Genomic DNA, 23,753 nt, shown 5'->3' with positions numbered 1-23,753 from the left:
TAGCATTTATTACATCATTTGTGCCCCCACTTTAATATATTAAACAGGATAGTTACATGTATACATCTTGAAGAACTGCTATGGAATTTTTATTTCCTATTATTTTAAACACAAATTTAAATTCTTCCAGAAAAAAAAAAAGCTACCAAAATTGCGATGTCTTTAATGAAAGACCAACAACCCTATTTCAAAATGACTAACTTAATCTGACATATTCTCTCCCAGAAATGATAGAGAAGAAGAAAGAATAAGATTAAGGATGAATTGATCAGATGCAGATAGAATTCTTCAAATTATATTTCTAAATCCAAACTTAGTATTAACAGGAAATAAATAATTTTGCCCAGAAGCATTGAAATATGGACCTGAAGATACTTTAAATTGCTTGCCATGGAAAAAGAAACTTTACTGAAATTTAAATTCTATATTATAACAGTGCATTATTTTCATTACAGTAATGGTTAAGTTTCTAAATTCACAAACTGCAGCCAGAAGATCAATTCCCAGTAATGCAGACTTCATGGTTTGTATCCAGGAAAACCATGAGAAGAACCATTTGTCTTTCCATGGCAGTTCCTCCCCTCATATACCAGAAGTGGAAAGACTCCCAGCCTCTGTGAAAGCTGCCAGGAAAGAAAGCTGAAAGTTCACATGTGCAAGTAGAAGCACCTTCACATTTCCAAGGATCGTGGCCAGGGGAAAATGGTCACTGACTCAAGACTGGATGCTGCCCGCAAATTGCACAGCAATGTTCTCCCTAGAACTGCTGAATCAACACAATTCCCTATTGAGAAATATTCTGAGCCTACTCCAGTTTTTATTTATGTTATTTAAGTCCAATGTTTCAAATTACCTTCAACATCCAAAAAGAAAAAAACTTAAAAACTCAAAACTTCGTATTTTCACAGGCTTCATACCAGAGCTCAAACGGAAATCACAGTTCTCCACATAGTTCTCCACCTTTTGTTCAGCGTTTGATTTGACATGATAAAAAGCTCTCAGGTTATTTCCACAGTAGTGATTCAGAGTGTCCTCCAGAGGACTGTTCCTCAACCTCAGTGTCATGCGCTGCCTGCCTCTGAATAATGCTCAGACACTGGTTCGATGGATCAGGCTCTGGTTTATTCACAGCGCAGTTACAGCATCGGAAGAAAAAAGCTGAGAGTGACAGGAGCGCGCCGGTGCGGGGTTTAAATACCCCGCGCCGGTCAGCGCCCCCTCACTCGCGGTCACGTCACCCCCCTTTGTCCAATACGTTGCCCTGCCGGTGGGTGAGGGGGTGTGAGGCCCCGCTGGCGTTCCGGGATCGCCCATCATCGGGTTTTCTGTTCATCCGGTGATTGCTGTCAGCTGGGCGATCTCCGTTGTATTGGCGCTGATGGCTTGGGTGTGCTCCGTGATCCGTTTAGTTATTGTTTGTTGGCCGTTAGTCGTTGTGAGTTGATGGCTACTTATCTTGAGCCCCTTCTCCTATTTCCTTGCTATTGTCATGTGTGCCATTGCACTGACGACTTCAGCTCAACGGCACTCATGACACTCAGCAACTTTAAGACGTGTGGACTTCAACTCCCAGAATTCCCCTGCCAGCATGGGAGTTGGTCAACACATCTGAAAGTTGCTGAGGTTGAGAAATGCTGTTCTAGAGTTTTCCAAGCACTGCTGGACCAAAATAACAGTAACGGAGCCAGGTTTTATGTCACTTCAACAATGACTGTGAAGACACAAGTCACTAGTACAGAAATTATCTTAGACTCAATTTGGCTAAGTTAGAATCTTTATTGCAGACAGAATGAAACCTTGAACACAACAGATTATTGCATACTGCAGTGTGTAAACACACATATATATACATAGCAGAATTTAAATTCCAGGCTTTTTTTTTCTTTCATCCTTCCGAGTTAATCAGATACTTGGCCAGTTGTTTTATGGCCTTGGATTAACAGTTCTCTCTAGCCTAAGGAGACCCTGGTTCTACTTCATTTGTCTCAGCTCTTACAATTTTCTGATGCATTTATGAGGGCAATTTGTAGCACTGAAAATAATTTTGAGTTAAAATCTTTTTGGTTTTGGACAATAGTGAAGATGCTTATATATTCACTCACTTCACATACCCCAGGGAAATTGTAAGTTACAGAGACTGGATCAAGCATAATACAGAATAAACTATATTCCATACTTATATTCCATATAAACTATACTATAAATATATAGCATTGTTTTATGAAGGCTATTGGATCATTCTCTTTTCCAAGATTTTAAAAAGTGATTTATTTTGTAAAGTGTACTCAGAAACTCTATTTTGAAAGCAATTCCCTAATTTGTTAGACTTGAAGAAAGGGAATTAACCATTACTTTCTTTTCTTTTCACTCTGCCATATGCTAGTGTAAGAAACTTTATAATGCAATGTAATATATATTTATATATGGGTTGGCTAAATTGATTTTCAACTAATTGTTTTCTCAGGAGTCACTTCTTCCTAAAAAGGTATAAAATACTCATAAATTTCAACAGAAGATATGGCTGCATTTTGAGACCCCAGAAATTTAAGGTAGACATTTTTGCACAGTTTTTTTTTTTTTTTTTTTTACCAAGAATTCCTGTGAGAGAACAGTTTTTTTCCTTTTTCCATATCATATTGCACATTCAAGCAAATCAAATCAAACTATTTTGGAGCCTTCATCTGGACTTTATTGTCTTTATTTTGATATTCTTGCAGATTAACTGAATATCCAATTTTAATTCTTTATCTTAGGCACATTACAGGACTGTCAGTCATTTATCATATTTATAATAAGAACAAGTTTTAAAATTGCCACATTTCTCATTTAGCAACAAACACATATCCAGTAAATTTCAAGTGTACCTGATAAAAGAGAATAGGACCAAAACAAAGAAATACATTCCATATGGATCATAATTGTTTTAATGTCTGCAACTATTCAAATGTTATACAACCGACTATAAATATGTTAGGTGCAGAATGCAACATCCTTACAAGTTGGCACAGAAATAAAAACATTTTCTTCAAACATAATATGGACAAGAATGATTAAGGAGGAAGAAGCCTCTTTAAAAAGGTAGTAAGAGAACCAGTTGGTGTAGCAGTTAAGACATCAGGCTACAAGCTGGAAACTGTGAGTTCTAGTCCCACTTTAAGCATGAAACCAGCTGGGTGATCTTGGACCAGTCACTTTCAGTCCTTGGAAGAATGCAATGACAAACAACTTCCAAAAATTTTACTAAGAAGACAACACCAGGACTAGTCCAGGCAGTTGCCAGCAGTCAACACTGACTTGATGACATACCCACCAAAACAAACAAATGATCAACCTGCCCCCCCCCCCGTCTATAATCTCTTGCAAAGTGCTGAGAAAAAGTGTTCTGTGATCTGCACTGGTTGCCACTTTCCTTCCAGGTCTAATTCCAGCTGCTGGTAATGACCTATAAAGCCCTACATGGCATGGGACCAGGTTCTTTGAGGGACCATCTCTCCCCAATCACATCTACCCATCCCAGTAGATCCAGCGGGAGGCGCATGCTGCAGGTCCCATTAGCTAGGGAGCATCATCTGGTGGGGCCTAGGAAAGACTTTTCTCCTATGGCACCCATCCTTTAGAACATCATCCCCTTGGAGATTAGATTGGCCCCAACCTTGCTGGCCTTTTGAAAGACCCTGAAAACATGGTTCTGCCAATGGGCATGGGGACCAGGGAACATGACAGAGCCAGCACAGTGATTGTATTGAGTGTTACTGTTAGATGTGATTACCTTGGCTATGAATTTTATGATTTTTAATGGTTTTTATATGCTTTTGTATTATTTGTACTGCTTTTTGTTGTATTGTCTGGTTGTTTTACATTGTTTTATCTGTTTGCAAGCCACCCAGAGTCACACATATGAGATGGGTGGCTATATAAATTGGAATAAATAAAATACAGCAAATGGAAATTTAATTAATGGAAGCCTATGCTCCCGTTGCTCGTCCCAGCTTCTGCACACCAAGCAGTTCGAAAACATGCAAATGTGAGTAGATTAATTGGTACCGCTTCGGCGGGAAGGTAACGGCGTTCCGAGTCGTCATGCTGGCCACATGACCCGGAAGTGTCCTATGGACAACGCCGGCTCCAAGGCTTTGAAACGGAGATGAGCACCGCCCCCTAGAGTCGGACACGACTGGACTTTACGTCAAGGGAAACCTTTACCTTTACCTATACTTCTGGTGACTGGGAATGGTAAAAATACCACAAGAGGAAAAATTAAGTATTTCATAACCTTCTCCAGACTCATTCATCCCCACCAGAAATGGGTGTTCTGCTAGTATTAGTACAGGGTCTTAATCACTCTCAACAGATGGTTGCCAATGTGCTATCCATTACGTCTACTCAGATCAGCTGTCCATTTTGCAGTTATACCTCTACATGAAGCAGCAGCAGCAAGCAGTAAACAGAACAATCTTACACATCAATGAATTTTGTTCTCCTTATTCCTTGCCTCCCTTTCAGGTCATGATCACCACACTGCAGCACATTGGAAGTGATGAGTCACTTACCAGATGCAAACACAGAACTCCCACTAATCACATCATTGTGACAAGAAGAGAAGGCAAAATAGAAATAAAAATGAAAAATGAACGGCATGGGTATTGCTATGCATATAAATTTAATAAATACATGTGATATGATATGTGATATGATATACTATGATATGCCTGGACTAATGAGCCCCAAATTTGTCACTGAGCCTCCAATGTCCCTTCTTTTCCCTTTATACCATTGCTACCCAAGACCCAGTTAAATATCTCTCTGGATTATATCTTTCTGGCTTTAATAAAAAGATGAGGTTAGAGTGGCTGTTATTTAGCCAGGTACTTTTAAGAAGATGAGAGTGGTTTTAAAATTGGAGGAAGAAACCTCAATAACTGATGCTGATGATACTACCCTGCTAGCTGAAAATGTAAAGGATCTGCAAGCCCTAGTACTGTACTAAAAGTCAAAGAGCAAGTGAAAAAATGGGACTAAAATTAAACATAAAAACCACCAAACTAATGGCAGTAGGTAGAACAACCTGCCTTAGAATTGACAATGAAGATATCAAAGTGGTGGAGAGCTTCTGCCTTTTAGGATCAACCATCAACAGTAAAGGAACAAGAAGTCAAGAAATATGCTGCAGACTAGCACTTGGTAGAGCAGCCACAAAGGCCTTGGGAAATATATTCAAATGCCATGATGTGTCTATACCTACAGAGAGAAGAATTGTGCAAGCCATGGTATTCCCTATGACGCTCTATGGAACGCTGGACTTTAAAGAAGCAGGTTAGGAAAAGTATTGATGCCTTTGAACTTTGGTGTTTGAGAAGACTCCTGAGAATACTGTGGACAGCCAAGAAAACAAACTGATGAATCACTGAACAAATCAACCCAGAGTTCTCACCCAAGCATAATGACCAGGCTCAAATTATCCTACTTTGGACATAATATGCGAAGACACAGCTCTCTGGAAAAGACTCTAATGTTGGGAAAGGTGGAAGAAAAGAGAAGAGGATGACCAGCAGCAAGGTGGATGGACTCAAGTTACAGCAGCAATGAATGCACTGTTGGGAGACTTGAAAGAATATGGAGAAGGAAGTGGAGAATCTATGTGGTCGCTAGGAGTCAAAAACAACTAGACGGCACATAATCAATCAGTTAATCACTCCTATTTCCCTTACTGGAAGGGCAACAGTTACCCGTCCAACTGAACCAAGAGCAGAGGGCTTTCCATGTGAAAGACATGTTATAAAATCTCACATGACTTTATCACATTTGCAAACATTTGCTTCCCCTCTTCAAATGTCTGTAGAATTTCAGGCCAAGAAAAAGTTCTCATTATCACCAGTGGGAACTTTTTTTCTACACATAAATGTAACTGGGGAGGTAGGATTTTTGGAAGAAGGATGCAATTGGAGAAGTTACGTTTAGGGAGAATGTCAGGAAGGAAAAAAAAAGGGTTGTGAAAAAGTTTTAGTTCATATTTTCATACTCGTTAATTTTAAGAAATTATTAATTTGGGATGAGAATTAATCAACTAGCATGAATACTTACTTCCCTCCACTGAGAATATTGTTCATTTATTGCCACTCTTCGCTCTCTGTTTTTAACTACTTAGCAAGTCATAAAACCAAGGTTCTCTATTCCCATAATCACCAAATTTACTCAAGTGATTTTGATGAAAAACATTGTCAAAGGCTTTGAAAATTCAAATATGCAGTATTGACATGGTCACCATCCCACCCATGTACCTGTTGACACTCTAAAAACAATAACAAAAAGCAAAAGCAAACAAAAACCCCTAATAAGATGGTGAGTGGGATTTAACTCTGTAGAATTCATCCTGGTTTTTCTTCAGCAAGGCTTCTTTACTATGTAGCCAATTATTTTTTCTTTGATTACCGTTTCTATCAATTTGCCTGGAACAGACATTAAACCGTCAGGCATATAATTTCTCAGATCTCTTCTGAGTTCGTTTTTAAAAAATCAGTATCATACTGGTTACATTCCAGGCCTCTAGCATAGCCTGATTTGATTGACAACTTATAAGTCAGCAATTCTGTATTTCAACTCTTTAAAAAACTCTTGGATGAATGCCATTAGGACCAGACGATTTGTTGCAGCATAGTCCCTCAAAAGAGCATCTTCTCTTTCTCTTTCCACCTCAGTTTGCTTTATTTGTTCTGATTCGTTCCCCAGGAAACTCAATGCAGGCCTAGGTATCTGCCCCGTATATTGTGCAGTAAAGACAAAAGTGACCTCAAGTACCTTTAGCACATGTGAGTCAATTAAAGCTGGAACTATGTCTGTGTTAGCCGATAAAAGCTAGTTCTTTATGCTCTGGAACAAGATAATAGAATGCTATCCGCATGCATCTCTGATTAATGCCATTTTATTTGGAGAGGACGACCGGTGCCCCTTCCTTTTTTTCTCTTCCAGGTTTGTTTTGTTTGCCATTGTTGTTATTTTGTCTTGTGCTGTTTTTGCATTTTTTTGTATAGTTCTTTGTTTTTAAATGCTTTAACAATTGTAAATCGCCCAGAGTTGCTGGGAGCTGGGCAGCATATAAATTTAATAAATAATAATAATTATTTCTGCTCCAAGAAAAACAGATGAGAATTTTCCAGACAAATGTGGCTATACTTTTGATCATGAATTCTTGGACAAAATAATCAAACAGGCTATCCTTTTGCAGTTTCATACGTATCTGGAAACCTCCTGTTGTTTGCTTTTGACCTGGCACTATATCAAGATTGTACTTGGTTCCTTGGCTGATAAATACCTATTATATGTTACCTATAAATGGAGAGCAACACATTAGTATCAGCTATGTTAAATTTACTACAGCTTTCTTCACCAGGAGATATGGATGATAATTTCAGGTTTTAGGAGGCAAGGAAATAGCTTTTCAAAAGGGAAAACATATTAGATCTTGATTAATACACTGAGTATTCAGCAACTCTAAGGCCCTTTCAGCAGCTTTTCTTCAATTTTATTTCTTTATTTAGTAAATTCATATAGACCCCGCCTCACATACATGACTCTGATATACAAAGTAAAAAAAAACAAAAACAATACAATACATGACTATAGGGGATTATAAATTAGAAGGACAGTAACTTCTCACTTGTTCTGAAGTGTTTTTGCTTTATCACAAAAGAAAGTGTACCTGTTTTCTGTTCATTCCAGGTTGAATTCATAGTTTGCTTTACTAGAAATCATAAATTTGAACCAAGCCACCCACCCTATGCCACGGTTTAACATAATACATTAACCAGAAGAATTATTAGTCTCCAAGCTGCAGGTATGATGCTATGATGTCACTGGATACTATTTTTCCCCCTAGCCTCCACCAATAAGAAAAATCAGCTAATTCTGGGGGAGAGTCAATGAAATTCACTTTAAAGAGTCAATGTCTTAACTTTACATAGTGCCTTCACATCCTACCCTTAAGAACACTCCCCCCCACACACAAGAGAGGCAAAAATGTTGAACCCACTCTCTCAAAATGGTGGTCTGGTAATCAAAATATAGTGCTGGTTGACAGCCGTGTCCATGAATTGTGCACCATAACTCAAGAGATGACCTTGACGAGATTTGGAAGGCCAATTAGATCAATCTACCCTATCCAGGAATGTGTTTGAATACTCAAGATCTATTTTTTAGACTGCCAATATAAATATATTAAATAATTAAATTAAATAACCATTCTCTAATTCCAAAGAGTACTAATATTAGAAGTCTTAATGCCCTCCCAACAGCTGTTCTTGATGGCAAATATAAAAAAGCGCCTTGTGAGCTAAGATTGTGCCCTTGTGGAAAAGGACCCATTGAATCTGTAGCCCATGTTCTGTTATACTGCACCTTCTATAAGGAGGCAAGGGTCCATTTTATAATACAGGTAGTCCTTGGGTTAAGACCACTCATTCAGCAAACATTCAAAGTTATGACAGCGCTGAACGAGGGGGACTTACGATCGGTCCTTTTATAAAATTATACCTCTGAGATCAAAGCAGATTTAAAACAATGAACAAAATATTTCAAATATGGGTATCTGTATTATAAATAAAGTTCCTCTAGCGTATTACCTGAGTATTTCCCAAAAGTACCATCAACTTCTAAAAGGAAATACTTCTAGTCTCTAATTATCACAAATAGTTCCTCAGTACTAATACCGAAGATGCATTACATGTTTTTAAATTAAGGTATATTAGATTTAATAATTTTTGTAACTCTTACCTGATAGGGCTGAAAGGCACCATCTTCAGTTACAAAATCCAGCTGTTTGTCCACAAGAAATTCAACTGCAGTAATAGAGCTGTATACACTTTTCCCAACCAAAGGTTTAAAAGTCTATGGAAAAAATAAAATACAAGAATGTAAACATCTTGCTTGTTAAAGTTCTAAATATGCTATGCTCTATTTTGCTTGATAAATACAAAATAATTATCTATTAGAACAGAACATATCACTGGGAGATCAAGCTACTTTCATTCTGATTATCCTATTTAGATCAATTGTTACTTGTCAAGTCCCACCTAGCTGGGCAAAAACCAAGAAAGCAACAACTACAGATTTCAGGAAAGTATTTTTAATGCTAGCAAGTACTTGAAAACTGTAATAAGAATTTCTTAACTTCACTTTTAGTGAGATAATTAAGACAGTGTCTCTCTGAATACTTTGAAACACTTCTTCCCATACTTCTCCCCAGGTGGGCTGAGTTGCTATTCGTGAGATGTGCTGTCAACTGACCCACCCACTGCTCTCTCTTTATTGTTAGTGTTTTCTTCCATTCCTTTCCCAGCCTCCCCAAAATCTTTCACATTATTCAACTTATAGAAAAAAAAAGCAGCAATGTATTTAACGTAACACTTATTTTCAAACTTTGAGCCCAAATATTTTCTGCAAGCTTGAGAAACTACCATCATGTAACTGAAGCTACTGAAGACAATTTTCTGTTCTGCCTTTCTGTGCAGTGTGCATCATTATAAAGGATAGGCTCCAGCCTTAATAATTCTCAGGATCAAATTAAGCGAAATCTTCTTCAAATCAATTTCAACTCCTAATGACTTTATGGACACTTCCATGTAGTTTTCTTGGCAACAGTAAAGAAGTAGCTTGTTACTGCCTTCTTCTAAAATGCCCTTTTCAACTTCTCAGTTTATTCTGCAACCCTGGAATTCCCTAGCAATGCCCCCATTCAAATAATAACCAAACCTGATCTTACCTAGCTCCTAAACCCAGACAAAATCTGCCAAGTGCTACTAGCTGGCAGTGCTGAGGACAGACCATGTGAAATAATTGGGACAACATATTCATAGCTGAGTTCCACCCTTTTCTCCTAACAGTCCTCTATTGTTTCTCTAATTTTTCTTTAATGTTCACTGCCATTATGGATTCAAGTGTTCCAACTAATAGCTATATTTTATAGTTCTTGAGTTTTTAGCAATGTAAGTAGCAGAAAGCAGTTTTTTTTTAAAGGAACAAATGTATCTACAACTAAAGAGGGAGCAAAAATAGTCTTGCCTGTTATAAGTTAATTCATCTGCCCACAAAAGATGGGGCATACTGAATAACAAAAATGGGGTAGCATGAGGGGCAAATTGTTAATTTTTAAACAACAGAACAGAAAATATTGTGGGATTTCCTGGACAAAGTTTGTCAAACATGAAATAATCAGTAAGCGAGGATAAGAAATTGAGCCCTGAGCCACACATCAGTCCTTCCCTTGCTCATTTTGATTGTGCTGATTGGGTTAGTTCCTTTTTTTTCTTGTTATGGAATCATATTTCCTTCAAGGAAATTTCCTCTACAAGGATGATAGTGACAATGAAAGGTGGGGAATAGGAATGCTTGGCTGTAAAAGCAGAGCCAGATTTACCGCTTGGAATCTACAGCTGCCGATACTGACTGGAGCCTGCCTGGAACTCAATTCTACAAATGGAAAGAATTCTCCTATGCACAACCCGTAAGTCTTCAGTTGAAAAAACTAGACTTCAATCTAAGAGATAAATATAATTCAAAATTCAGAAAATCCTGCAACAAGATCAGAGACTGTTATGTGCGTAATAACAATATGCCCATTATATTAATTGCATCCAACTACAAGTAGTCCTCGTGTTACGACAGCAATTGGGACTGGAATTTCCCTTGCTAAGCAGCGTGGTCATAAAGCACGACAACATGTGGCCATGTTGCTTAGCAACAGCAATCGCTGCAGACCCCGTTGCTGGCGTTAGGCAAGGGTTGTGGGTCGTTAAGTGAGCACTTCCTCGCAACTTCCTGCCGGCTTTCAACAACCAGAGTCTGTGGGGAAGCTAGCAGGAAGTTGCAAGTCCCAGGCAGCTCACAAGCAGACTGGTAGACAGGTAAGTGGCTGCTGCCGGGTGGAGAGGGTGTGTGAGTGGTGGGGAGGCACAGTGTGAGCACAGTGGGGCTTGGGGTGGCTGCTGCTGGGTGGGAGAGGCTCATAAGTGGCTAGGAAGGATGTGCAAGTGCAGCAAGGCTCAGGAAGGGTGTGCAAGGGTGTGTGGTGTGAGCATGGTGAGGCTCAGGGAGGGTGTGCTAGTGGCTAGGAAGGTGCGATGTGAATGCAGCGAGGCTTGGGGAGGCTGCATGAGGGCGTGCAGGGAGCTGGAAGGTGCAGCGTGAGTGCCAAGGGGTTGGGGGAGGGTGCGTGGGAGGGGGAGACTTACCCAAGCAACTGGCGACCTTCCCTGATGGCTTCCCTGTTGACTTTGCTTGTGGGAAGCCGGCAGGGAAGGTTGCAAATCGCAACCACATGACTGTTGTGAGCCAGTTGCCAAGCTCCCAGATTGCGGGGTGACCGTGGGGATGCTGGAACTTTGAGGACCAGTCATAACCACCACTCATTCAGTGCCATCATAAATGGTCAATGAATGAGTGGTTGTTAACTGAGGACTACCTGTGGAATATAAAAAATGTTTTGTGATACATTTATACTTTTAAGGCTGCCATTATCATTTATTTGATAACGTTAGATGATCTCTATTCTTGAAAACGTTAGCAAAATAACAAGGAATAAAAGAAAGGTGAGAGGCATAAGATTAAAAGCATCATTAAGACACACTCTAAGCTACATTTGTAGTTTTTTCTTCGTTATTATGCTTCACTCCATTAAGGTACAATGATTAGGCATATACTTAATCACTTCTGACTTGGCATAACTAAAACTGCTTTAATAAACTCTGTCAAGCTAAAGCACTATTGCCACCCATTCTGCATGATGCCATATAAAGTACACATACTGCATCACACTAAAGAGTCCTAAGTGTGACTGATGAGACAAGGAATTTCTTGCAGAATAGCTTTCAAGTACTGCATTAATCAGATTAATTCAATTTTTTGTGTAATACTACACAGAAGATATAGGAAATTGATAAAATAGTATTACTGTATATACTCACAGATAAGCCAAGAATTTTAGGTTCCAAAACACACCCAAAAAATTGGGTTCAGCTTATTGCGAGTATATGCAGTAATACTTTAAAAAAGTACCTGTATATACTTGTGGATACGCCCATCCATGGATAAGCCGACCATCAAATTTTTAACTAAAATACCACGAAAAATGTGCCACCTGCGGATAAGCCAATGGCAAAAATTAAAACATACCAAACTTTTGAGGGTTGGCTTATCTGCAGGTGATGCATTTTTCCTGGTATTTTGATTAAAAATTCAGCTTATCCACGAGTATATATGGTATACTGTACATCCATTTGATTAGTTCTGTATTCTCTGTATCTTTTTTTTTATGATTGCCTGCAGAGAGTTGCAGTATTGTTATGATAATGTATCTATCGTGGTTCTAATAGGCTAGATATTTCAGGGTTCTGTAAGCAGCTATTCCTTTGTCCACATATACATAATACAAACCTATAAGCAATATTATATTACAGTAAGGAAGGAGAGCAATACTCCAATTTAATAACTGGACAGAAATAACACCACAGCTAATTGCACCAATGAGTCTGGTAGGTAAAAAAGGCCATTTTTTTTTCTTATCTCACCTTTCATAATTCAAGGAGCAAAGCATGTTTTGACCTTGGAGCAGCCATTTCAAGTAATCTGAGCCAGAAACAATTTTGTTTTGATCTCTAAAAAAAATGTGGCCAACAGTAGAGAATATATGGAGCTCAGGGTTGAACTGTTGAGTTCTTGGTGTTTTCTAACCCTGGTTGTTTTCCTACAGGTGTTTTCTTAGTAGGGTAGGTAACATTATCAGTACATGGGCCAGTCACTGATGCATCGATGTGACCTAGCCTGGTAACAACCCCCCTGCAGGCAAACAACCAAAAAACCAACTATTCCTACCTCAAATGGTCCTCTGGGTATTCTGAGGTGATTTTCTTTCAAGGTTTGAACTAAACTCTTGAGCCAATTTGAGATCTGTTCTCAAACACAGTAACTTGGAATGTTCCAGCCAAACGTTCAAGTACAGTTGCTTTGTTCCAAGTTTGAAACAAAAGTTTCCCATTTGGTGTGCAGTCTAAACAAAATAATCACATTCTGTTTCACCCACAGAAAGAAAAACAACGATTTTGAAATGTTAGCATGGACTGAAAACTCTGTGATCTGCAAGCCAAATAAATTTATCATACTGCTCCTAGGAGAGTGATTGTGTCCTCAGATCCTATAAAAGTTAAAAAAAAAAACAGCCTGAAGCAAAATTCTTTTATATCTATTTATCCTACAATTCTAAAAACTCCATTTCCTATGCTATTTAATAGTAGCTTGCCATCAACTATTCTAAGCATATCTAAAGCTGACTCTTTCCATAATTAAAATGTGATACACACATCTAATTGCTTAAGTGATATCCAATTATACAAGGGGAAGATGTGCCATGAGATGACACATTAATGTTTATGCAAAATACATAATCACCAAAGGCACTTCAGTGATATGTTCTAAGGTTACATACTAAATATTTGGAAGGATTTCAAAACTGGTAATTCTAAAATCTGTCAGACAAAATTAGCTCTGCCTGCAAATAATCTCAGGACACAAATCAATAAATAAGACCATGGTTGTCTGCTGTATGTACTTCACATATAAAAAAGACTACAATGTCACAGCTAGGCACAATGGAATGTAACAGCCCTACTGACTCCATAAAAAAAAAAGCATTATGTGGTCCATTTGCTTTATTCATGTACCTTGTTGCCTGAAATAACTTTGCCTTCATAAAGCATTTTGTAAATGAAAAGCTTATGTGCCAGTTAAAGAATAACTACATTTCTGTAACTGAAGATGTGGATGGTTATTGCAAGGCAGTGCAAGAATCAAGACAGCTGCAGCATCGCCTGCTTATCCCCTTGGCCTCTCCTAGCAACAGCATGGCTTTCCACCCCACAATCTCCAAAGTTCCTTCAGCTGCTCATTCATTTTCCAACATCAGCAATTATCCCTGTCTGGAGGACTTCTGTAAGGTTTAAACTAACCTTTCAAGACCCTCACAAAGCTGCAGTGTTTTTCAATATTTTAGTTTACCTTCACCACCCTCGTGCACTCATGACATCAACTATCCTTAGCCAGTTGTGGGAGAAGGTACTCCTTTCAAGTAATGGGAAGGTAAAAGATGGTCATTTATATTTAAATATCAGAGTTTGGAAATTAAAGTTTCACTGACAGAAAAGCTGTACCATATTGAAATAGCTTTACATTCTTTTCACTGCTCTTTTAAAAATATGTAAGAAAAACTTTATCAAATGTAATACAAAGTGTATTTATTTATCAAATTTGTCACTGCCCATATCCCCCCTCTAAAAAAACAACTTTTTATCACTAAATTTATATATTTCTACTGTACATGTGAGTTTTACAAAAAATAAGTTTCAAATAAAAACACTGAATTCAGCCTTAGTTATGCAAGAATGCCACTGAAATCAAGGGGACTCAACACAGTTGTGATAGTTTGTCCGCTATATGAATGGGTCTTCCCTAAACATGCTTTATGTTTGGCTTCATTTATTATTAAAAAATTGAGATGATTACACAAGTCAATCAGATGGTTTGGTTTTCTCTTGAGAATTATTTTCTAATGTGAAAAACATATTTTAAAAAAGAAAACATGACCTCCTTCACCTTCCTTCTCATGAAAAAGATCAAAAGGTTCTGCAAATAGTTAAACAATTGGTGGTGCCAGTTAAAGATAAAATTAAAGATGATGAAATGTTAAGATATAATTAGCTAAATAATTATGGAAAAATCTTGCTCCTCATTATTTTTTTTTAGATTCTTTAATTGTCCTTGAATAAAAAGCATGGCGTACCAGTATATTGGACATTTAAAAATGACAACTGGAAAAAAACATGGGCAACTGTATCTATGCTATGATTAATATCAAAATGGAAATAAATTAAATACATTAAGTCTTATAAATACATTTTAATGTGTTGCTATTCACAAATACATTCCAATTTAAGAACAGCACTATTGGTTATATTAGAACTGCTTTAAGCGCCATGCTTTAACTGTGATGCATGGTATACTACCAATGCAAAGCAGATTGTGGCCTGCCATGTTTCTGTTTATATTCTGGTATATTTTGCTCCTGGAAACATTTACATTAATTAAATACTTAAGAAGTTAATTAAGAATGCACACCTATAATTCTTAAAGCTACTTCAATGGCCTGAGGAAACTATTGTGAACCATAATTTGCTACAAGAAAATTTGTAATCCTCCCAAAAAACTGCTAGAAAGGTATAATTTAGCATCGGTTTTACACCAGAAAGGGAGCAGCTACGTATGCAAGTCCTAGAGGCTTGTCTACACTACTGTAATAGCCTCCTGTTTATACTTAGACTGTCTCAGAACAACTGTGTCTTGTTTGGGCCTCTATGCAGCACTGAATTCCATTCTCAGGAGAAAAAAACAGGACCAGATGATTATTCCTTGAAAGGAATGTTTAAAAAAAAATCAGCAGGAGTTCTTAACATACAGTTCAGCTGCTCAATCTCACCCCCATCTACAGACATGCACCAAACAAACTGCACTTCAGCAATATACCATTTTCATTTCCTGTTGGTTACAGGAAACACACTTACTTATTGCAGAATGAATTGTATTGTTCTGAATTGTTTACTCAAATCTGCTCAGAAATATCCTTAGAAACGTTCAGGACTTAATTCTGATGTATTTTCGAACTCTTTGGCTTTTATATTACTACAGTTTCGAAAATTATTTTACTGACTTAAATGGACTAGAATCCAATGTAATAAAAATGTAACAACTTGAGAAAATGGGATTTGAAAGTTTTATCTAGAGAAACAAACTAGAACTTTAGCAACGTATTATGAAAGAGTTAAATTAAGCGATAGAGAAGCTTGAAACAGATACCAAATATATTTTGACAGAATTAAGTACAGACTGATGCACTGATTACACAATCCTTTGAATAGTTTTGTGCTAATATACAACATTTGGAAATAGAGATACAACACAGAGCTTATTTGACTGAAAGTGCCCTCCAAAATTTAACATTTTCAGATGGTTCATCAGAATGTTTTACAGTTGTTTCCCTAATGTTGGATTTTTCAAAAGGCATTTGATAGTTTCCATCAACAAAAATGAGATTAAACAATACGTACAGTTTAAAAAAAAAGAAGAAGAGAGTCTTTATCCTTACAAATGAGAGCCTCTCCCCACAATCCTAGATTGGCTGAACAGACTGTGACTTTGCCATCGACAGTGTGGGTTAATAAGTAAGAGCAGCTTCAATAGCAACACTTACCCCTTCTCAGATCTAGGTCATGATCATTTCTGCTAAGGTCACTTTCATAACCGAACCGTCTCTAAACATACAAGGAAACCATCCACTAGAAATCCATAGGGGAGAAAATATCTGGAGCACTGCTTTTCCATCTGCAGACATACTGGTTTAGAGCAAAACGACTTCAAAATGAGAAGCTATCTCTCTGCTTACAACATGCTGAAAGAAGTGAAGAGGCGGTGCTCTGAACTGTAACTAATCCCCCATCACAGGTGGTGATGGAGTCACTTCCAGCATAGTCACATTACTGATGACTCATATGGCTGGGCTGGCCAAAGAGCATGGGTCATAATCGTAACTACATTTCTAAGCCAGACTGACAGCTCAAGTTTATTATCTCTAAACAAAAAATCCAGATATCAGGTTTCCACTTTCCTGAATTACTCCGAAGATATTAGAAGTGAGACCATCCTGGAAGAATATTATTTTCAAAATTGATGGAGCAATTTCAAATCTCATTCTGAGTAACAATAATATTTGGGAACAGACACATTTGATTTTAAAGTTCATTCCAGCCAATTGACACTATTGCACAGGAAAACAAGATATAGTTGTAAACACTGGTCTGAAAATCTACTTGCAGATTCAGCTGACTTACAGCTTATGTTACCAGGGACACCCAGGTGTTGAAGAACAAAGGATGAGAAAATGAAACAATGTCTTAAATTATCGATTTTAAAAATGGAATTACTTACCATTGTTAAGAGGGGGAAATGAGGAACAAAACCAATATGCCATATAATACTCCTAAGTTTTTAAACAAATTAGCAGCATTCTTTGTTCCATGGAACATAAAGAAATATCCTCCCCATGATAGGTAACACTATTGTGTTGAGAGACCCCTTTTTGTTTAGTAAGTTCTTTTTATCTCCAGTGAGCCTTTCTGACCATTTTAGCCAGCCTCTGATTTTCCTCCACCTTGGTCACTAATGCAGACTCTTGTCTCACACAGTGTGCTGGTGCTGTCCCTATCACACATTGCTTTCAACTCTGATTGGTTGATAGGCAGTGTTGACTCCTATTGGGACTACACTACTCAAGGCAAACAATCTGAGAATGGATGGTCAGATTGGTAGCTGTGGTTGTCTGATCCCTGACCAGTTCATTCAGTGGTATTCCCATGCCAGGTTGACTGGGACTAATCAACAGTGCAAGAATGTGATCTCTGTGGCTGACTGGCATGGGTGGGATTTGGTGGCAATCTGATTCTGGACTGGAACCACTACTGTTGACTGGGATCAGAAAAAGGCATTGTGTCCAGGGTCACAAATATAATCTCTTGACTTTCTGTCAGCCTTATAAGAAAAACTGCATGCTGGATGTTAGAATCTCCTTGGCTGCATTCTGAAGCTTGAATGTGTGCTCCTATGATAGGAAGAGCTTTTTGCATGAACAAACACTCTAGTAAGCAAGGAGGAGGAGCAAAATCAATGTTGAAACAACCTCCTACATCAAAAGGAAAAGTTGGTCTTTCATTCCACAACAACTTATGAGATTGCTAATCAAGGCATGTTAAAGGCCCATGATACATTTCTGCACTGATGCTTTACACACCAGTATTCTATTACTTTTCCCACCTTTCCTTTAGCATCTCAGGGTGGTGTTCCTTCCTCCTATTTCTCCCCATAACAACTCAGCGAGGTAAGTTGGAGAGACAGAGGGAGCATAAGTGAGACTGGCTCAAGGCCATCTATTGAGCTTTCATGGCTGAGGGTATACTTGAATCTTAGTTTCCAGTGTCAATCCAATACCCCAGACTAGCAGTATGCATAGAGTGGAAATGTGTTTTGTTTCAAGCTGAGAACAAAAACATCAGGTTCCAGATGTTCTGCCAAACTGTTCCAAATCAGATGAATTTTGGCAGCAACAAAAGCCAGAACATTTTGTTGTTCAACATTTCAGCCGGAACAAACCTTTAGGGCTCCCAGAGTGATTAGAGGGTGAGCAGGGCAGAGCTGGTGAGCATCATTTCCTCTTTCTCTTTCTTTAAAAGCATGGATATTTGGTGCTACTGGTGCTGCTGTCATGTCCTCTGCATGACCTGCACACCTGTTCCTCTATGGTCTCAGCAGGTCCAGTGTGGCCTATTCCACTCACTGCCCTGCATGCTCCTGATCTTCTCAGGGTCTTTCCTTCCCTCCTCAGCTGCAGTCAGCATCTCAAGGTAGCATACCCTGCCATTCTGTCTGTCCACAATTTCCCCAGCATCTTCCCTTCCCTCAGCCATCTTAGCCACTGCCATCTCCAAAGAAAGCCCTCATACCTGACTTCTTCTCCTGTATTTCAACTACCCTGATATATCTTTGCTTGAAACCACAACATTTTGGTCCATACCTGAAACAAAACAGCTCTGTTCCATCATGTATCCAGATCAAAGATGCATATTTTGGTTTGTGCACAAATGACCCCAAACCATCTGTTCCTTTCATGGAACTGCTAATGCAACAACTATTTTGAACTTCCTTACTGTACGTTCTGTAATTGGAATAATAATTGTGACCCTATGATTTTTTTCATTCTCATTATTAGGAAGCCAAGGAACAGAATACACTCATATTGCACTTATAATGTTCAGAATTGACATTAAATTTTGCTATATTAAATTATATACAACTATGATGGTAGAGTTCTGAGTTTCCTAAACAGTTTGTACCATTTTAGACTTGAAATAGGGAATACCATTTATTAATGCTTTATTATATGCAGAGTTTGCTAAAAGATCTTAACTAGCACACTAAGCAGAGATCAGGCGAAACCTTTATCCCTGATCTGCTGGTTTTCATGTGCCGAACATTTGTTTTTATACGGGGAAGCATTTCTAAAGATAGCACCACCTACCTACAGTTTGATGTTATACAATAAACTACCAATTAAGCACAGAGTTCAGAACTGTACCGCAAAGACCTAGTCCAGTTGTATAGCATACAATTTGCATGGAAAAAGTTCAATCCTCAGGATGAAAATGGATCCTATTTTGGTTCTGGAAAGATCTTGTTTAAGTAAGATGGACCAGTGTTATGGCAGCTTCCAATAATTTCAAGCAACTGCTTGACAGTCAAAATCGGTAAGAAAAAAAGAGAGTGTTGATATAAAATAATATTATCTACATAATATACACCACAGAGTGATTTCTAATATTACTAATCATTAAGATATATAGCCTTCACACATGACAAGCTTAATTTATAGTTACAGAATTTCAGTAAATTATTTCACTCTCACCATGTGCTTCAACTCACATTCAGCCAGCAATTATCAACCAATCTATAACCAAAAAACAGAGCTATTTTCTTTTTGCTTCTTTGCATTGCCAGTCCTGCTTAAAGAATGAAACAGTACACAGAACTGCAATCAGCAAACAATTCCATGACCTTCAGTTACTACCTTGGCTTAAAGCCACAAAACCAGTGTATTTCTGCTAACAGTGTGTCCTGTCTTACAGTAAAATTACTCAGTGTGTTTAAAACACAAGGACAGGTTTTACTTGTTAAAGCAAACTGATACTAATGGTTTGTTGTTGTTATTATTATATATGAAAACACATTTAAATTAACAGTGATTGTAAGAATATGTTCAGGTCACACAGTTAAATATGGATTACCAGAGGGGGGATAAAAGTTTTCATGTAAGTTCAAGCACCAGGCAAAAAAATAACAAGAACATGGAGTTGGTAGGCATTGTTCTTAAGACTGAGGTAAAGTTGAGTAAGATTGAAGCTGAGTAAAACCAGAACCTTTATCAATGCACACCACCTGGATGTGCTATTATTTGTTCCTTAACCTCTAGAGAAACTGAAAAATATTTATATATAACTCTGCTGGGGAACCGCTTTGTACTGCCAACAGCAAAGCTTTCATTGCAGCTCCTTTGCTGGTATAGAACAAGATGAATAGCCAGCTGGAACTCTTTTATCTGCAGGCTGGCTGACAGCCAGCACTGAAACGTGAATCACTTCTGGAAGACTAATAGCATAAATAAATCAGAGAACACTAATAAATTGAGGAAATTAAAAATGCACACTTCTTTCCAAAATGTTTTCTCTTTTAGCATAACTTCTAACCTTTAAAAATCAGGTAATCAACAACTAAAAACTTCTAATTCATATCTATACTGGAGAAGGTCAAAAGTCACCTTCTGTTTCTATTTTCTGTTTTGCACTTTTATAGTTTTTCTTTTTTCTTTAGTTCTGTACTCTAGCTTTTCTATATTCTATATTTTAACTATACTCTGAAAAATAATAAAATTCTTTATAAAAAACAACTAAAACTTCTAGACTATATACATATCTTAGTAAAGCAGATAGACCAGCCTTCTCTAACAGAACATCAACATCCTTATGCCCAGCCGGCACTGATATTTGGTCATACTGCCAGTATATTATAAAAGCTGAAGTTCAGCCCATCTGGAAATACCAGTTGGGGACAGCTGAGATAAACTAAGAAGTTTCATTTTAGGTTAATTTGGAATAGCTTGAAACACATGGGGAAAATAACCAAATTTATCCTAGCAGCTCATTCTGTTTTTTATTTTTAGAGCAAACATTTCTATCATTTTGAATTAATTTCATACAGAATTCCTGTGTAAACAATTATCAAATCTAGCCACATTACAGCTAATTATGAGCACATTGGAAAGCTAAAGATTACTGTATTTGTCAATTATATATTAAGAAGCAGTACACTGATAAGTTCATGATGTTCTGGTCAAGTTCTAAAGTTTATTTATCTGAGAACTCTGTGTACAAATGTTCTATTAACAGTATCTTTTTCAAGAAGATTGCCTTCTACAACAGTTGATGTACCATTTCAGTTTAAGAGATTAGAACAGCTCTTACCAGTTTATTTGTTTATAAACATTTGTATACAGGCTGTATCAGAAAGATTCTGGGCTGTTTAAAGTATAAGAAGGCATAAGCCATAAACTCAGTTACCATGCATGTCCCCTTTTAAAAAATTGTGTATAGTATTTAAAACAGGACTTTAAAGAACTAATAAGCCCTTATAAATTAAACTCTCTTGATGGCCTTGCAAAAAAATTAGTTAGGTGTGTGCCTAACGTACCCCTGGAGGCAGGTTATTCCTAAGATTCAGGCTCACCAAAGAGTAAGTGTGTTCTTGGGCTTAACCCTGCCCTCTCCTCTTCTCTGGATCAGCTCCTCGGATAAGCAAAATCCTTTTGAAGGAGATGGTCCCTAAGATAACCTGGTGCCATGCTGTGAAAGTCCGTAGAGATAAGAATCAGCACTATGAACTGGGCCTGGAAGCATACTGTAACTAGTGCAACCTTGCCACTGCATCCCATACAACAGAAGCTTCCAAGTTGTCTTCAAATACAGTCCACATAAAACACACTGCAAAGCAGTTCGTGCTGGTCTAGAAAGGGTTGTCTATTGCACTAGCCTAAGCTGAGCAAAGTGTTTCCTTGCCATGGCCACTCCTGCAGGAGCCCACAACCATACTACTTGCCCTTTCCTTTTCACTCCATGTAAGTTGCCAAGTCACTAATCCCAAACTTCACCAATTGTCAGCCCTACCAGGTAGACCAGACCAGGAATCAATTCCACAGGAAAGCTAAATCTACTTTTATTGAGCAAGGCTATAACAACAATCTTACAAGTCTGATTGTGGTGTATCTCCTCCATGTCTTATACTCATGTGAATTAGAGAAATGTCTGTCTGAGCCTTTTCCACATATTTTCTTACTTGTTGTGGACCTAAGATATGTTTTTCCCCTCATCCCTGGGAACAGATCTCACCTATCTCCATCACAATCATCTTCCTTACTCTCTACACCAACCAACCAAAGCAGTCCTGATGATCCCTTTTCTACTTACTCCTATCCACACTACATTCACAATCTATCTCCCTCCCTAAGAGTACTACTCTGATGTCCTAATTGAGGTAAAAGGACTGCTCCTTCCTGTTCTCTCACTCCATGGGTGCCCTCTCTCCATTCAGGTCTTTCACACTGGAAGAACAGTCCATCCAGGCTGCCACCACTTGCTAGATCTTGAATCAAAGTTAACTCAGCTTTACTTCTTGTTGGTGTTATAGTACACCAATCTTACATCCTGGAATCCTCATTTCAGAATTCAAATGTGAAGGATCAAACTATAATTATTTGAAAGCATTAATTGTTCTGCTTCCTGATTCACTGCAAGTAATGGGATTTGCCCCCTCTCCCCACTTTAAGCCTTTGCATCTAGATCCAGAAAGCAAACTATTCAAATGAGCTACTACTGCACAAGTCTCAGAATGCATATCACATAGACTCTTCTACGAGCAGAAAAGATCAGTTAACATTGCAAAATGTTCTGGGCATGAATCATTTTCTGCATGGAACAACTGGTTTTGGATAGTCCATGCCCAAACTAAAATATACACTTCAGATGTTTTGTTCCAGACTGGGACTGAAATGCTGCTCTTCCATGTAGAAGTGTTTTAGCTATTCTGTTTTAGCTGCTGTAAAAGTGTTATCTTTTGAATCATCCTTTCTGGGCTAGTTCAACAGGAGGGACCAGTCATATTCCTGTAACTACTGGCTTAGGTTGGGAGGAGTTTTAGAGCAAAGCAACAAGCATTTAAGAAGCAAATAGCACAGAGAAAACTATTCTGAACCTGCCTTTAGAAAAAGCCTGATTAGACAGCAAGCTATAGAGCAAAAAATTGCTGTGGGAGACCACTGGACCCAGTGCTGCTTTGACCAAAAACAAAACAAAACAAAACACCACACCATTATTTATTTGTGACTATCAACTTAATCTCATTAATATTTTAACTTTCACATGAACAAGCAACATTACCCTATCAATCAACCCTTACTCCTAGGAACATTACCTTTAATAAATGAAGTATTATCAAGTTGAGTACCCCCAGGTAAGCACTTGGATGACAGTGAGGCATACAAATCCTGTTGTTTCACAGCTGTTCCTCTAGGCAGATTCAAATTCAATATTTCCTTCAGTTACTAATTAAAAATGCTTTTTAAAAGTAATTACAATTGGATTATAGAATTTGATTTTACTAATGTTTACCAACCTCCACTGTTAATTTTGACTCATTAAACTTGTTTGCTGCTTTTAGGTTCACATGGTAGCATTCATAATTATATCTGAGTTTTGCATGCCTGGTTTTCATATTGAGTTTTCATATTGAGTACATTCTACCTTTTACTATTGCATAGACTCAATGCTGTATTAGTTTGTCTGCTAGACTGACCCATGATAATATCTCCTTGCCTACTTCACTCTGAGGCAATCTCCACAGCCCAAATCCCATGTTATAGTATTTATGTATAGTTTCAACTCAGTGTAGTGGGTGGGCTGTGGATTAGAAAGAGAAAGGATTTCCCCACTTTTCCAATTCCCTTGCTTTTCAAATCAGCCCTCTTTTGTTAAAAGAACATTTCCCCTCTACTCAAATAAGGCTTA

The 23,753-nt window shown here is 37.9% G+C and overlaps 1 protein-coding gene and 1 long non-coding RNA gene across 5 annotated transcripts in view; one reads left to right on the top strand and one right to left on the bottom strand.

Annotated features, from left to right (window-relative positions):
- The window catches only part of JMJD1C (jumonji domain containing 1C), a 137,013-nt gene that overhangs the window by 49,823 nt on the left and 63,437 nt on the right, over positions 1-23,753 (bottom strand). For all 4 annotated transcript variants that reach the window (XM_063307581.1, XM_063307580.1, XM_063307582.1 and 1 more), the window contains exon 3: positions 8,767-8,880. Coding sequence is in view for 3 of the 4 variants with exons in the window: in XM_063307580.1 (XP_063163650.1) it covers positions 8,767-8,880 (114 nt within the window). In the remaining variant the exon portion in view is untranslated. The remainder of the gene's footprint in view (positions 1-8,766; positions 8,881-23,753) is intronic.
- LOC134500337 (uncharacterized) lies at positions 1,956-5,677 on the top strand. Its single transcript, XR_010068238.1, has 3 exons — positions 1,956-2,123; positions 2,465-2,549; positions 4,504-5,677. It is a non-coding gene; the product is annotated as an uncharacterized LOC134500337 (long non-coding RNA).

Source organism: Candoia aspera, chromosome 6, assembly GCF_035149785.1.
Source record: "Candoia aspera isolate rCanAsp1 chromosome 6, rCanAsp1.hap2, whole genome shotgun sequence".
In the NCBI taxonomy this organism is placed as follows: domain Eukaryota; kingdom Metazoa; phylum Chordata; class Lepidosauria; order Squamata; family Boidae; genus Candoia; species Candoia aspera.
Note: the sequence above shows the minus strand (reverse complement) of the source record. Positions and strands in the feature narration are given on the sequence as shown.